General features: G+C 39.0%; 1 protein-coding gene across 7 annotated transcripts in view; it reads right to left on the bottom strand.

The window, feature by feature from the left end:
- Positions 1-942: 942 nt before the first annotated feature.
- Positions 943-16,630, bottom strand: part of LOC137283657 (rho GTPase-activating protein 44-like) — a 63,408-nt gene continuing 47,720 nt past the window's right edge. For 2 of the 7 annotated variants that reach the window (XM_067815273.1, XM_067815272.1), the window contains 3 exons: positions 11,162-11,411; positions 8,510-8,931; positions 943-3,689 (listed from right to left, as the gene is read on the bottom strand). In XM_067815273.1, coding sequence (XP_067671374.1) covers positions 3,655-3,689; positions 8,510-8,931; positions 11,162-11,411 — 707 coding nt within the window. In that variant the 3' untranslated portion in view covers positions 943-3,654. Of the gene's footprint in view, positions 3,690-8,203; positions 8,932-11,161; positions 11,412-15,108; positions 15,151-16,001; positions 16,617-16,630 lie in introns of those variants that run through there. The other 5 variants (XM_067815271.1, XM_067815270.1, XM_067815269.1 and 2 more) reach the window with 4 other exon arrangements.

Below are 16,630 nucleotides of genomic sequence, written 5' to 3'. Positions count from 1 at the left end.
TTCTGATTGAAAGGTCGAAGACTGTATCCCTTTGTTGCGACCTGTGAATGGAGGTACGGTCTTGACAAACCAAGGACTACATGGACTAGGCTGTTGTGTTTGGGCATTTGAACAAAAACAAGGTGCAACTGTGTTTCAGCACCCTTTTTTTCTGCTGTTTTTGATAATGTTTCATGTCACTCAAACTCAAGAAATATTGAATCAGTGGCTTCTAGAATCAGTTCTAACATGTCCATTAAAGTGCCCATTAACTAAACAAAAAGTTGCATTTACCTTAGAGTATGAATTATCTCATCACATTTAAGTTTATATTATGAAATATTAGTGTTCCCATACTTTTTGTTTGTAGTATATTAAAACGTCATTAGTGCAATCTGGGGAATTACATGTGTACAGGTCCATTGGACTCCAGAGATGGGTCAGATACTCCACACACAAATGGTAATTTCATTGCATACTATGCACATTCTGTCAAGCTGGAAAATATTGTACTGGGGCATATTCAGTGACAGCAGAGTACACTAATTCTTCTTTCATCAAAAGAGTGGGCGTCATTCAAGTTCATGTTTACTGTACAGGTCCACATTGTTGACATCAAATACATCTACCTGTATAGGATCTGCGCTTAATTATGGTTTTCATAATGTTTTCATTATTAAGCCTTTTTTCATTATTAAGCCTTAGACAAGAATCCTGAATTCTGATATCAAACTAAATATGTGCAGATCCTGGTACAGTAGACTCATACAAATCTGCACAACATCATTCCCATGATATCACAGACGCAGACCCAGTCACCCATGCCCAAGCTGTTATGGAAGTCGTTTTGACATGCTTCTGAAGTTTTCATTTTCAGCATTTCTGAAGATGACCTGGGAGAAGGAATAGACATTCCTTATGCAAACTGTCAGATGATTTCTCAGATGAAGAAGAAAACAACACTTTTACGAGAGCATGATGATTTTAATAAATGTATTTTTTATATTAAGCAAAGATCTGTACAAGCTGTCCTATGATGAATGAATTATACATCAGACACTGTGTCACATAGAATAAGTACACAAGCTGGTCTCAGCTGGAGGGGAGGTACGACATGGTACATCCGTACACACCACACATTATGATCACTGATAATATGCAGGGGCTATTACACAGTAGAGTTCCTGTTGGCATCTCAACACAGAGTCATCAATCAGCACACACCACCAGGGACTTCATCCACAAAGCATTCACAACATTACAAGCTATTGTAAATGTGTAACATATCCTAGACTTGGGAATACCGCAGTCTTCATCTGAATCACTACTACTCGGTCACTTAGCTGGACACATCTCTCACTTAACAGAGTGGTTACTTCTTCAATGTATCTTTTAAAGTGAATGTGAAGACTTTCTTAATTTGGTACAGTGTTGAGATGCCAGGTCAGGCTTGGTAGCAGGTGGTCATGGACCAGCAGTGGACATTTCATCTGGACCCTCACAAAAGTATGAGATGTTATGTGATCAGTGATACTGCACACATGAAGGAGATAGCTAACTACAATCCTGTGAATGTTTCATTTAGACCACTGCTGTGTGGTAACCTGCACAGTTGCAATTCCCTCCTCAATCATGAACTTGGGTAAAATCAAAAGGTCCAGATGAAAGTGACCAGTCTCATCACATACAGTCATATATACATACAAAATGTGTACAAGCAACAGCTCTCACAGTCTCGCAGCAAGGACATTAACAACACCCGAATGTAGTGCTCTGAGATCTCTACATCAACATCTCAACACATCTAGCAAAATGTAACAAGAAGGTGAAGTATTGCGCTGAGTTAAAATAGCTGAAATTTTTTATTGTTTTATACAGTTTCAAGGATCAATACGAATGCATTCCATTTCTGCAAAGACAGGGTTAATAGGACTGGCCTGAAACAAGGCGATATGTCTCATAACCCTCCATCCATCCAATATATTCACACAAAGAGAACTACTGTTATATCACTTATTACATACATTCAGAAAATATTCAAAAGCTATCGAAGTATTCAACATACCTGCCATGTAACAAACCTCCTATACTTAGTGTACCCAACTGGTTTCCTTGACCACATAATATCAGTTAAAAGACATTGTTTCCACATTCAAACATGCATTTCTTCCCATATATTTCATTTTCAACATATTATTTCCTGCTTGTCCTTTTTCCAGAAACTGAAGTTTCCATGTCAATTACTACACATTTCCTGCATATCTTCCATAATGAGATAAGATGTTTCATGAGTCTTGACGAAATTGTGTCTCATCAGTTTGGGAGATTACTTTATGCCACTGGGGATGCACTAAATTTCCAAAACGTATACGACAAATGTAGTTGAAGTCAAAAAGAGTTATTTACTCTTAACAGAAGCTACACTGTTTTGCAGAAGATCTGGGAATCATGATGCATGTCGAAATAGAACAAACTCCATTTACCTATGAAATCATAGTTTGAAATGTTGTATAACCAATTTTTTCAAGCAGGTTACATACTAAATAAATGTTTAGTGAGGTAACTGGTAGGATAATCTGTGCAATCATGGCAGAGTAATGCTCCAAAATGCAGCCTCAGTATGCTGTGTTACAAGTGTAAGCAATAATGAAATATTTGAGTAATTGAGCAATCTTTAGACACAATTAGTAAGAACATCCATGCAAAGTTAAGTTTGCTGGTTCAGTGGTTTTAGTTGGAGGGAACCAGGTCACTGCAACAACCCAGTTGTCTTCAATAACTTGAGCCAATAGCTTGACATACAATTGCACAATGTAGTTTCATAGCATGGTGGTATGGGAAATATACACATGGCTATTCACATGCGACAGATTGACTAGTTTGTACAAAACTGGGAGAAAGTGTAACATAGTTTGTCTGTGGATACCATTAACCTTGAATCTTCTACTGTGAACAAATGACATCCATTATATTTCATATTTTGGTTGTACTTGTAAATCAAGATATTGTGAACCTAAACACTGATGCATCAGAGACTTTCTATTCTAAACAAACAAAAATACGCTGATGTCAGTTTCATCTTTGATAAAGCTTAACACAGGTACTAGGTATGATCCCTGTTTTAATAAACTCAGCATCAAATATGTAACTTTGCCACACTTTGGGGAAGTTATTCAATCTTGTGGGCTATGACCAGCCATTACTACACTTTGTATACCCTTTAGTTTACTTTGGACAAAGATTATGACATAGAAATACTAATGAAAGGACTGGTGGTAAAACAAGGAGTGTCATGTGATGAAGTTGAAATCATAAAAACAGAAAAATAGAACATAAAAAATGTTGTGAATCTACTGGCATGTGAACTTTTCACAGTTAAAATCAATCATGAGACGACAAACTTCAGTAAATATGATATATGAAGAGATATTTTGGCACACATCCTCGTCAAATATGTTACACTAGCACTGAGAACAAAAATTCATTGGACATTTTCCCTACAGGTTGTTCCAAAATCGTTTCAAAATTCACAAACTACAGTCACAGATATAGTTAAAACATGGCATAGTGTCAAGTAGAGATTGAATTCTTTGTGTTTGAAGAGGTAAACAATGAGCACACTGTCCCATGGCCACTGTTTCCCCCTGTCAGGTGAGATACAAACCCTAGGAACTGTTACACTAAAGTGCCTCGGTCATGATTTCTCTTGCCTGAAATGACAACATAACGAGCAGGATTACCATTGGTTATGTGGGACAGTACTTGAACGCTGGAGTCTCTCAAGTCACACAGATGAGTGGTGATGTTTATCATAAAACCAAATCTGTTTAGAATAAAATGACAAAGGGAGTAAACGATGATCCCCATCCATCTGAATGATTTGAAATGATGATAAAATATGCACTGGTCAACATGTTGACTTGAGATGCTCTTGATGGAATGGTAACAACATGAATATGTGAGTGACTATCATCACAGACACTAGATTTTACAAATATTGATTTCCTTAAACATAAGTCAAAAGTGGCTACCTTCTGCAGCGTTAGAGAACATCAATAAAAAATAACTGGTCACCTGTTCTTTTTCTTTGATTTTTTTTCTGGCTAAACAAATATTTTGGATCAAATTTACCTTCTGGTCAAAAAGGAAAGCTTTAACTGATCCAATGTATTTTTTATCCCAGAATATGCATTCAGAGTTCGACCCAGGGATGAAAGCACAAGAGCAGAAATCACAGCGGTCTCTCAAGAGGAATTTGCCTTTTAAAAAAATGATCCTGGACACCAACATATCACTACTGCCCCAAAGTAATTTTTTTGCAATTTACCATTTTGTTGCTATGCAGTAGCTCTTTGCATTGAAAATATAATAAAATTCGCTTTTAGAAAATTGAGGTCTGTCTAGCAAGGTCTAATGTCTGTGATGAACTACTAACAGAAGAGCAAACATGTATAAAAGTTGAAACTTCAAATTTCCATTTGTTTTCTTCACCACATCGATTAAAAAAATGCCTATCATGTTGTGGTATGTTTGCTCTGTCTATTGTCATGCCAAAGATGGCTTGAGTTGACATGCACTGACATGACATGGCCCTGCAGTTGATTGGGCTGCCTATAAGTAGCGTATACCTTGCACTAGTTGTCATCATGCATTACACTACTCCCACTAGTACACATGCAACAAATCCTACATATGCAAAATAAACGGGTGCAAAATACTATTGATATGTTGTTGCCATTTCGAATAAGTGTACAATTATTTGTCTTGAAAATAGTTCAACTTTTAAAAATACATCAATGGACTCTTGTGTCTGAAAATGTACCAGTGCAATGTTTTTTCAATGTAAAAAATCAATGAACAATCTTTTTCGTTAGTATCAAAATAGATTCACTAGACAAGTCACAACCAGACAGACCACAACACACAAATGTACAAAAGCGGACATAAAACACATTAGCACATAGTATGTACGACACAGTGACAGAAGCATGACACATTGGCCTCACACAACATCGCTCTCGGAAACAAGAGTAACACAGAATAAGGCGAATGAAACCAGGTTCAGTGAGATAAATTATGAAGGAGATAACTGACAAAGTCCATCTCATGCTGCCATGCATATATTGAGAACATTGTGTGACAGTAACGCACTCATACACACAAGCATGAGCAGCCAGCAGCTCATAAAAACTCAAAGAGGTTGGAAACTACTGACAATAAGTCATTGTGTTCTGTAATTGGACTCAAAAGTTTAACACTTTGATATAAGTGATACAGTAGTCGTTAAACAGGAAATGTTCTGAAGTCACATAATGTTCTCATACAATATATTCCCAGAAGTAACAAGATTGTCTCCCCTGCATTTACTTGTTCTTGTCATGGAGTCTTTTTTTCTGTCAAATCAAATAACACACTTATCTTGAACAGATCCTGTTCATTGAAAATCTGTCACCTCCATCGGCTGCCCTTCTTTATAATTGCAAGTCTACAGGCTACCAGATTGTATGAAAACATGAGGTGTACATTATTCTTTAATAACAGTTTAATATACAAAATTTCTACTTTAGGCTACATCAGTTTTACATCTTGTTTTACAGATTTTTGTCCTTGGAAAGCCTATAGGCAGGTGAGAAAAATGAAATGAAACAATCACCAAAGTTATATTCCTTCTAAATTCTAAAAGTATTTTACTCTTGGCAAATTGTGAAGTTTCTATGGGTCAAAAAACAACAAAAAAAACCCCAAACTTTCTTCTTGTTGTACATTTACATTTTTTGCCAATAAAAACATTAGGATTTTAGTTTTTGAGTGAGAAAAATTAATTTATATACTTTTTCACACTCTTGTAAAAATACAACCGGTGGATCCATAAAACATGAAATAAAGTTGGTCTGACCTTAAGAATGGAAATCTTTTTCAGACATTTTGCTAACTAACTATCCCTCCATTTTATCAACTCCTGTCAGTTACCACACAAGTAATTTCAAGGGGGAGACAACCTCACTTTGAGTTAGTGGAAACATAAAATCTTATGTTACTTGAGAACCTTACCCATTTTAGTATTTAGATACAAGTATATAAATATTTGTCATTTTAGGAGAGAGTAACCACTGATTAATTATCTATTTGCTTCCACTGAAATTGGAGCGTTTTCTGACAACATTCATCATAATATACTCAAAATTAATCACCAAAATAACGAATATGTCATTTTAAAGAGGTGTCTGGCAGTCAAAGCGTGCTATCGATACCCAGTGATAATATTGTTCTGAAACATACTTTTTTCAGGTTAAAAATCAAGAGTAAGGCTACACTTCAGTTTTTTGTCACTTAATATACCACAGATGCTTAAACTGATTACTTTCCCTCTTTACCTAGTCAGCACATAGCGTATACTAGTGTTATTGTCAGGTTTCAATCTGTTTCAATCCAAGTTAATTGTGAAATGGTTGGATCAGCAACCACGAATGAGCTGCATGTGCATTTTATCATTGTGTTGGTTTTCGTTACTTTGGTTAACATTTGAGCTTGTGAATTGCTGATAAAATGCACAGACTAGATATTGCAATTATGTAATATACGTAACATCTACATGCTATAAAGCTGGAAGGACGGCTGCACAAATGGTGTGACTAACATAGTTGGTAATGTCTCAGTGTAGAATATTCCCTTAGACTATGGACCTGTGCCCACCAGGTGGTCAAACAGCGATTATTCACCAGATCAACATCATAAGGCTAACAACAGTCAACACTGCTGCTCCATTAACTTCTAAACAAAACTTTACCATTTATTGACCTAAACATCGCGTCTGTCTTCAAAGATTCAAATCTGGCTCTGTTTCATAAAATGATCTTAGCACTATCAAATGTTGCAAATCTATGTAAAGCATAGGAGTTCAGACATAGTGATAAGATCATTAGTGAAACTGGGTCCTGTCTAGTAAGAATATATATTCATGTGTGTAAGTGTCTAATACACTGTTACATTACTGAAAGAGGTACAGATGCAGGGTATAAGGATGATCATCCATATTACACTACATTGTGATGTTAGCTGTAGTTGTGCAGATGTATGTAAATCTATGATGTAAAAAGCCATCTGTACATTGCTAGTGCAGAAATATTTACAATATCAATTCTAAAAAGTGTACAATAAGCCCTGCTTTGCAGTATACACAAGCTATTTACAATGCTAGTGTATGATACATATGTATACATTGATGTGATTATAGATCTGTATGCTGACACAACCTTGCATGCCTACCAATCAACACTGGTCCTGGGGGGGTTCTTCTAGACAACAGAAAACAAAACCTTCCATGAACTGCATATTTCATACACATGTACCATTTATGTGTAGCATGAAAATCTACTGTTAGGAATACCCTCCGCTTGCACAATAGCACCATGAAATGCATTTTATAAAGGTATTTTTATTTCATTGATTACCAGGCAGGAATGACATCCGAAGCCTTTACTAAAGCACCAATAACTCTTAATAATAACTCTGAACCCGAACTGTTTATTATGTCGTGTTGAGGTTCCAGGACGTGTACTCAGCAAGGTGTCTTGATAACAGAAACTTCTTATGACATAATACTGACAAACTAATCTTATTCAAAAATATACAAATCATATACATAAATATCACGAAAAGATTGTTCATTTAAAATTGCACACCATAAATAGCAAAAAATTCCCAGGGATATCGTACAATAACAAACTACTCTTACAACACAGAGGTAACAATTTGTAACATCCAGGATCTGTCATGAGCAATGAGAAATACAAATGAAAATGTCCACAGCTTAACCGTTGGTCTCTATTGATGATAGTTGTGATGTTTGGCTGCACTGTGTGTTAACTAGTATTTGACACATGTAAAGTCTGCTTTTGGAAAAGCTGCTTAACCAATGCCAGAAACCTTTCAGTAGTTTGTGCTACAGATGTCACATAAAATTTTGGCTAGGATTTTATCTCCAAATAAATTCCCAATCCAACCAAAGAAGCTATACACTGACAAAGCTGCCAAGCTGCATTATGGGGAGAAAACATCTGGGGCATCCAGAAAGTGATGAACTGCGTAGTATTAGCTAGCACTAGTGCTTCATCATCGTGACACCATTCACACATACACTGAAATGTCTAGTAAAACTGAAATGATACCTTGTAGCAAGGAGAGAGATAGAGAGAGATGAGGGATGGTGTAAGTTGTTCTGATCACAAATAGCCCGTCGTAGCAGATAGACATTTACCCAAACAGCATGCAAATAACTGAATTAAAATAGCAAATAGTTAGTCACTGGCCAATCACAGATGCGTTTCCTCGGTAACCTTGTTGATTGGCGGGGGAGGAGGAGGAGGAGTGGGGCGTGTCACTCGCATATTTTGAGAGGAGCCCGACTTGATATGGCTGTTGGAAGTAACATGCTTATCAGACGAAGGTGAAAGAAGCGGGGTGGTGCCCTGCTCAGTTAGTGTCGACCCTGAATCCTTCTCTAGGCTTTCCTGAGATGAAAACAATGTACCTGTCCCTTGTCCATTGGCTGCGCCTGGCACACCAACTACTGTAAACATGGCGCCAGTCGATGCTGACCTCTGATGGCCAGGGGGGACAACTGGAGGTGGAGCTTTGGGTCTCTCTGGAGGGGGTCCTGCTGGCCGGTCTGGGGGTGGTCCAGATGGACGTTCAGGGTGGGGGTGGAGCTGATGAGGGGGTGGGGGTTTCTCTGGAGGACAGGGTCGGACTCTTTCATTGTCTTCTTTGTCTGACTCTGAGGGTGACTCGGGTGAAGCCAAGGGGGCATTTCTAGGCCATGTTTGTGACTGTGTCTGTGACTGACTGTTGCGATTGTTGTATGTGGCAGTCACGGCCACGGCATATGGAGGGGGCGGGGCTGGCTTCCGGCTGACCCGACGTTGAACCTTGGGGCTGGATCCGATTTCCGGGCTGCAAATGAAACCGTGATACACATGCATAGTGAACAGTGAAGGCATATACCAGCATCCAATCAGAAAGTGTGCCTAGATTTTATAGTCATAACCGTGGATAACAATTTTAATAACTATTACATTAAGTATACTAATTTCTGAGTGTTCATTCACAGCTAGTGAAAAAGTCAATAAATGCTACTTGTTACAATCCTTGTTCATTTTCCCAAAAGCTTTTGACAAGCATAACACCTACATCCATTATATTTTGGTCAATATAAATCCAAGATGAGGCACTCCTGGTGTAGTGTGTGGATTATCAAAGCTGAAGTGTGGGATATCCCAGGTGTAGTGTTAGGTTATCCCTGATGAAATTTGTTTTGGTTTTTTTGGTGTTGTAGTGTGCAGGTTATCTCTGCAGTAGTATATGGGTTTACTAGGTGTAGTGCAGGTTATCCCTGGAGTAGTGTGCAAGTTATCCCAGATGTAGTGTTAAGTTATCCTGGATGTAGGGGGTGGGGTGGGGTGGGGTGGGGTTCATCTAGGTGAAGTGTGCAGGCTATTCCAGATGTAGTGTTAAGTTATCCTGGATGTAGGGGGTGGGGTGGGGTGGGGTTCATCTAGGTGAAGTGTGCAGGCTATTCCAGATGTAGTGTTAAGTTATCCTGGATGTAGGGGGTGGGGTGGGGTGGGGTTCATCTTGGTGAAGTGTGCAGGCTATTCCAGATGTAGTGTTAAGTTATCCTGGATGTAGGGGGTGGGGTGGGGTGGGGTTCATCTAGGTGAAGTGTGCAGGCTATTCCAGATGTAGTGTTAAGTTATCCTGGATGTAGGGGGTGGGGTGGGGTGGGGTTCATCTAGGTGAAGTGTGCAGGCTATCCCAGATGTAGTGTTAGGTTAAACCTGATGTAATGCAATCTTGGTGTAGTGTGTATGTGGTTATCTAAATGCGGTGTGTGGGTTACCTCAACTGTAGTGTGAAGGACATCTAGGTTGTAGTGTTAGGTTATCCCTTGCATAGTGTGTGGGTTATACCAGGTATAAAGTCAGGTTATCCTAGATGCAGTGTCTGGATTATCAAGGTGTAGTGTGTGGGTTATCCAGGTGTAGTATGTGAGGGTTATCCCTAGTGTAATTTTTCCCATGCATAATGTCAGGTTAACCCTGATGTAGCGTCTGGGTTATCTAGGTGTAGTGTGCAGGTTATCCCTTATATAGTGTGCAAGTTGTCCTAGGTTTAGAGTTAGGTTATCTCTGGTGTATAGTGCAAGTTATTCCAGGTGTAGTGTCAGGTTATCTCTGGTGTAGTGTGGAAGTTATTCTAGGTGTAGTGTCAAGTTACCCCTGGTGTAGAGTGTTGGTGAATGAGCGAGTGAGTGAGTTTAGTTTCACGCTTCACTCCGCAATATTCCTCCTATATGCTAGCGGTCTGTAAATAATCAAGTCTGGACCAGACAATCCTGTGATCAACTGCATGAGCATTGATCTACATAATTGGGAACGGAACACATGCGTCAACCAAGTCTGCGAGCCTGACCACCCAATCCCATTAGTTGGCAAGCATAGTCAAGTAGAGTAAAGGTTATCCCAGGTGTAGTTCTGGTGTAGAGTGTGGGTAATCCCAGATGTAGTGTCAAGTTATCCCTGGTGGAGTGTGGGTTATCTCAGGTGTAGAGTCAGGTTATCCCTGGTGTACAGCATGGGTTATCAAGGTGTAGTGTATGGGTTACATAGGCTTTACTGTGTGTAGTGTTTCTGCAGGAGCAGTATGTGGACTATCATGGATTCACTGCCCAATACAACCTGCAGTAACACCCTATCTGTCACTCATGAGCTGTCCAGGGATTGCATACGTAACTTGAGAAACAGTGTCTGCTGTGTCAAGCTTTGTGAAAGTAAGAGAAATATAGCAAAGCTAGCAAGCACGTGTTTGGAGGGTGGGATCAAACATGGTTCAAGTCAAACAAGTAGAGCAGACAACAGGCAATAACCACCTCGGTGGAAGAACAAACGCAAATACCACATGCTGATACAACTTATTTGAGAGGTAGTGTTGTTAAATACATTATTATACCAAAAGAAATTCACACCAATTAGTAATCAATAAAACTGAAAAACAGAATCTCTCCCAATTTGCTCCCTTTTATTTCAAATCATTCTTAAATAAAAATTTGAGGGGCAATTTGTCAATGTTTCCAAAATTGAAGTTTGTTTTGACAGTATGTATCTAACACTACATGTTGTAGTACCTCTCTGCAGAGGTGGCAGTCAGACTACTGGTAGAACTCGTGTTGCTTCCGTTAGCCCCGCCCGGGGGGGAACTTCCCCCTAATAGAGATGACCCCTGAGGAACTGTAGTAGGTGATGGGAGTAGCTGGGTTGTCTCCCCTTGACCACCTGGGGAAGGAGGGCCAGCAGAGGGAGCTACTGCATTGCCAAATCGTTGCTGGGGACTTGTCGCTTGTAGAGGAAGACCTCCTGTATTGGTAAAGTCTAGTTCTGGAAAAGCAACACACAAGCACTGGAGGTTAAGAGTGGTGGGAGGCTGAGGCAGGTACTCACACTCACCACCCATGCATCTTGAACAGTCAACAGGGTCAATTAAATGTACAGGGAGCATGGGTGATATGGCTGTATCACTTTAGTCACAAGTGATAAATCAGGATAGATGATGCTTTGTTAAAAATATTCACATATTCATTAGAAACCAATATTCAGAATATTAGGAGAAAGTCTTTATAGTTTTGTCCAGTAACATATTGAAGACAATTAGTTCAAGGATAAGGTATCTAGCATAAAAGATAGATCTAGCTATGATGGATTTGAACTCATAAATGGATCCAGAGAAATGGCAATGGGGATCATAGCATGGATCAGGGTAAAAGGATAATCAGGAAAAAAAGGGGTCCAACTGTCAAGATGCAAAAGTGCACACTAACCAACCTGGAACATAGCTGACAGTACAACATATCAACACAAAATGCTGTTGAGTGACATAGGCATACACTGCTATGTACAAGTGTGACAAGTGTCACACTGACATTGTTCACACTACAGACTACTTCTGTGTGCAGCCTGCTGCCAACTGACACAGGCCGTCACAGTCCTACACAGCAATGCTGGTATCAACATCATGTTAGTGAAACTGAAGATTTGACGGGATGTGATGGACATAATCAACCCTTGACGAGTCAGATGTGGGGAAACAAAGGAAATCTGAACATCACTATTTCAAAATACAGCATACAAATATTGCGCATACAAATTTAAAATCCAGATAGGACAAGCTCAAATAACTCCCAGAGCACAATATTCAGATAACATTTTGAAGAAAAATAACAGCAACCAGAAATTACTTGTTTTTAAGTTTCTCCTTCAGCCAACCACAACAAACCAGGACAATTACCTTAAAATCTGTAAACTGTCTAACAAAATGTCTGGCTTTTCGTGATTACAGACTATCACTTCATAATGCTGATACCACCATTATTTTACTACTGACTACAAGAGTGGAAGGTCTTGCATTCTCATCTAGTCCTTGAACATGTGTGATCCAATGTCAGCATCAGAAAGATATTCTACAACAATATTGATTTGAGCAATAATATCATCATGTGACACAGGTTATATCACACCATAATGCCAATATCAAGATGTGATCAGGGTGTATGTCACTAATTATCACACAACAGTGTTTGTGCAAAGGTGTAATGCTTGTCAATGGCAAGACATAATCAAGCATTGATAACAACAGTCTGTGTTAAGCAGCACTAATAAACATGGTCTTCCACATAATGAATCATCAAACAATGGCTCATTTAACTTGGATTTTCCACACATACTTTTCTGATAGCATTATGTGGACAAAAAACAATATATGATAAACAACATATCAAAATCAATACATCAGAAAATAAAGCAATAATAAAAAAAACACATTCAACATACTACTGTAAAAGCACAATGCAAAACTTGATGACATACAGCTGATGAACACACTTAGGAAAAGATGCCACATGGCTTGATCCACAAAGCATTTGTTGCGTAACAGCAGCTGTAAGTCTTAATTAAGCTATGAAGTTAAGGAAGCTCTAGGGTTAACAATGTTTGTGGATCAGGGCCACTGACTTAAAAAAAAAAAAATGTTTGTGACCAAGTTAGGATTGAACAGAAACGATGATTACTGCATATTCAAATTTGAATGGATAGATATCATTTCTATCACATGATATTAGTGATTGATGAAAATCACCATCAAATAAATTTGCTGTAGCTAAACCTCAAAATGCTCTATTTTTTTTAAAAAAAACCCACTAAACATTTTGACAACGCATGGATACCATTACATGGTGAATACTGTTGTCACGGAAACTGATTGTGTGAGACTCTGTTGTTCCAACATCAACGCTAAAACTAGGTGAACAACAATGCCAGCGGAAAGATTCAAGAATGGTGACCTTCTCTTTAGAAACATTTTCTTCAACCAGTTAATTTACAAATCTTGATGTAATGAGAACTGCAAGAACACCATCACAATATATGTCTTGAACATCATTATAATCTCTCAGTTTGTCATAAGGTTGCATACAAGCCACAATACAATTAAACCTTGTGAACAGCAATTTATTACAAAGTGAAATCAAAAGCATTTATGCTTCTAATTGTTTCATCACACAGCGTAAGGTCTGATACTGAATTGATACAACTGTTACTGAATATTCTCTGCAATTCAGCTCTCTATGGAGAGCTTAACTAAAGTGTGGTGTTGGAACAATGAAACCACAGCTCAAAGGCTTTAATGTTAGAAATGATGCCAAAAATGCTTACTGTACTACTCAGAAGTCAGAAATATTTACACTGACTGGCTAACTAGATACTTTGTGACCTGTGGTTTTTTTGAATTAAGAGAGTATGTTTCTATGCCATTTAAACAAGCTTCCAGCACTATCATGGCAGTAGAGACACTATAAATGAATGTGCCATGTGGGGAATCGAAACTGGGCATTAAACATAACTTGTGAATGCTTTATCTACAAGATTACCCACTGTCCTATGGTCTTTCTGAGGTATCAGTATTGGGTAAAAGATCAGAATTCATTCATACAGAGATCCACTTTCAATAGACAATTGTAACTGAAGGCAGAATTATTACAAGATTATCCTTGGCAATCTCTGAATTCACTTGCAATCACATCCTACACAATTACAGCTATCACACTTTCCACTGGCATTGTGTGGATCTTGGTCTTCTAGAAAATTAGAAATGAATGACAAGCAGAAGCAACTGAAATCTGACACAATCCACCATACTGAAAAAGGAAATAAAGTGTAAACACACTTAAATCAGGCAAGTGTTATGTGTAGAACCAGTGTTTGTCCAAGAGTAAGTAACATGTACATAACTAACTACATCTGAGATAAAAAATGTAAAAAGATTTGCAAGCAGAGTTTGATTAACAGAAAAAGTTGGTATTGAGGAAAAGCAGGATGGTAACAGTCATAGATCGGGCTGTAGTGGAAGAGCGACATTTTGTTAAGTCACTGATACCAAGTGAGTATACACATCACTCGGGAAAATTACATGTACAGTTCGATAGCTATCTATGGAAACTCAGTTAAGAACAAGAGTTTAATACACAGATGACTCAGACATCTTCCAGTTAACAGCTTGAGGGAAGCAGCTGGATATGTGTATCTGTATACACAGTATCATTGTCAAGGAGATGTGCAGTGAAGGCAACAGTCGGAAGGAATACAGGAGAGCCAGGATTGAACATGGCTGTGTCTCTTGATATGTCGAAACCGATATGCTGGCATGACAAACCATTAGATTTTCACCAACTCACTAGAAAGGCTGGGGACAATGACCAGTGATTTTCTGAACTTAGTTCAGACAATCACAATGGACCATCTTTAACAATAGTAACAATGTCCAGGAGGAAGGCAAACAGTTCGTGGGCTAATTCAGGTGGGAATAATTCATTAAACACCACATCCATCACCAGAAATAGATCTGTGTTATGCTTATCAACTTTTAAAGTCTGGATGATTGAAAAAGGAATTAGTGAAGTACTGCTAATTGCAATCTAAGGTGTAAATACAGTTATAAAATTTCTAAGGTATAAAACAAAAGAGAAAGAAAATAATCTCTCAAATGGTCTAAATTGAAATAAACAAACATAATGTTACTTGTAACCTTGTATAAAACTCTGTGGTGGAGGTGGCCTGTCATTCAAACCTACAAGGGGAATGTTCCACATCTGAGTAATCATAGCAATATGAATACATGTCTCAGCTGAAGCTCTTCGTGAGCGCTTCTATAACTAATGTTTAAAGTACCAAGACTTCTCTAAGCCAATGCTCATGTATCATTCAAACAAAAATTGACAAAAGAAAAAATTAATGCATGATTTTTTCCCTGAACCATCAAACTAAAAATGTTAAATAAAATATGAACTGAGGAAAAATGTTTTAAATAAAAATACTACTTCCATACTCCTGTAGATACTGATTTATTAGTCTCCAAGATGCATTCAAAATCACATCAATCCTCTAACCTAAAGAATGCCCAGTATGAATAAAAAGAAAGTAAAATGTTTATAATGTAATAAAAAACATAACTAAAGAAACTGAAGACTTTATTTTTGCAAGTACAGAGACGATCTCTCCATGCATGAAGTCCCAACTCCCATGCTTCTAGTGTCAAACTGGTACCCTCAACCAGGGAAGCTGGCATGCGATTTGATTGGTCCAGACTTGTGAGGGCAGGTGGGCAGTCACAGCAGTCAGTTGGCACATGCAGTTGCCAGTTACGGAGAGATGGAAAGCTGGAAACGTTGCCCCAAAGCAGAGAGAACCGAGCGACCATGTGTGAAGCAAACAGAGGGGAAGCAGGCAGAGTCTTACACCAATCAGTAGCTACGACAGTGATCAGAGGGTACATGTCACTTCCTACGAGAAATCTCATTGGTTAGTTGGAGTGTCATCATGGTTGGTGGAAGACCAGTAGGCTGAGTTAGTGCAACTGCTAACTGCGCTCTGGTTCTGAAAGGTGTCCTAAAGACATACTTATGTCTAATATGTTCTGACCTTGACCTCTGTGGCTTGGTTGACCTCCTGCGACCCCACTGCTGGCTCCTGCAAGGTCAGTCGGTCGAGGGGCTGCTGGATGCTGTGTATACTGCCCATCCCACATTGCACGCACTTTAGTAAGATAATCATTCCATGCTCCGTCGCCAAGAGACTGGAGTGCAAACACGGTGCTGTATACATCTGAATGAAAGCTCTTAGTCACAGGCGTAGGTGGAACAGAGCTCGAACGTGCGTTGTACAGTACATCAGACTGGTTAGAGTCTAGAAGGGGGTTAGTAGTGGTGAGTGTAGACGAGCTGTTAATGCGACCTTTAGATGCAAGAGTCCTGTCACCTTGGCTAAGCCTGGCAGCCACGTTGGCGCCATCACCCTCCATACTATGACGGGCACTGTCTGACTTGTCCTGTGACATTTTGGCACATGTTTCAGTCAGCTGGAGAAGTGTCTTGCCTTCCGAATGATTGGCCACAGCGGTGGAGGTCATGGCCTCACTCTGAGAAACACTAGCTGGTGCTACAACGTTCAGTTTAGGGTAAGCACCTACATCAATTCCACTTTGCGGTTTCATATGTGATGGCTGGCTCCCGCGACTGGTCAAATGAAAGTCAAGATCTGTGCCACAGCAA

Source organism: Haliotis asinina, chromosome 5, assembly GCF_037392515.1.
Source record: "Haliotis asinina isolate JCU_RB_2024 chromosome 5, JCU_Hal_asi_v2, whole genome shotgun sequence".
Lineage (NCBI taxonomy): Eukaryota > Metazoa > Mollusca > Gastropoda > Lepetellida > Haliotidae > Haliotis > Haliotis asinina.
This window is presented reverse-complemented; position numbering and strand designations above follow the sequence as displayed.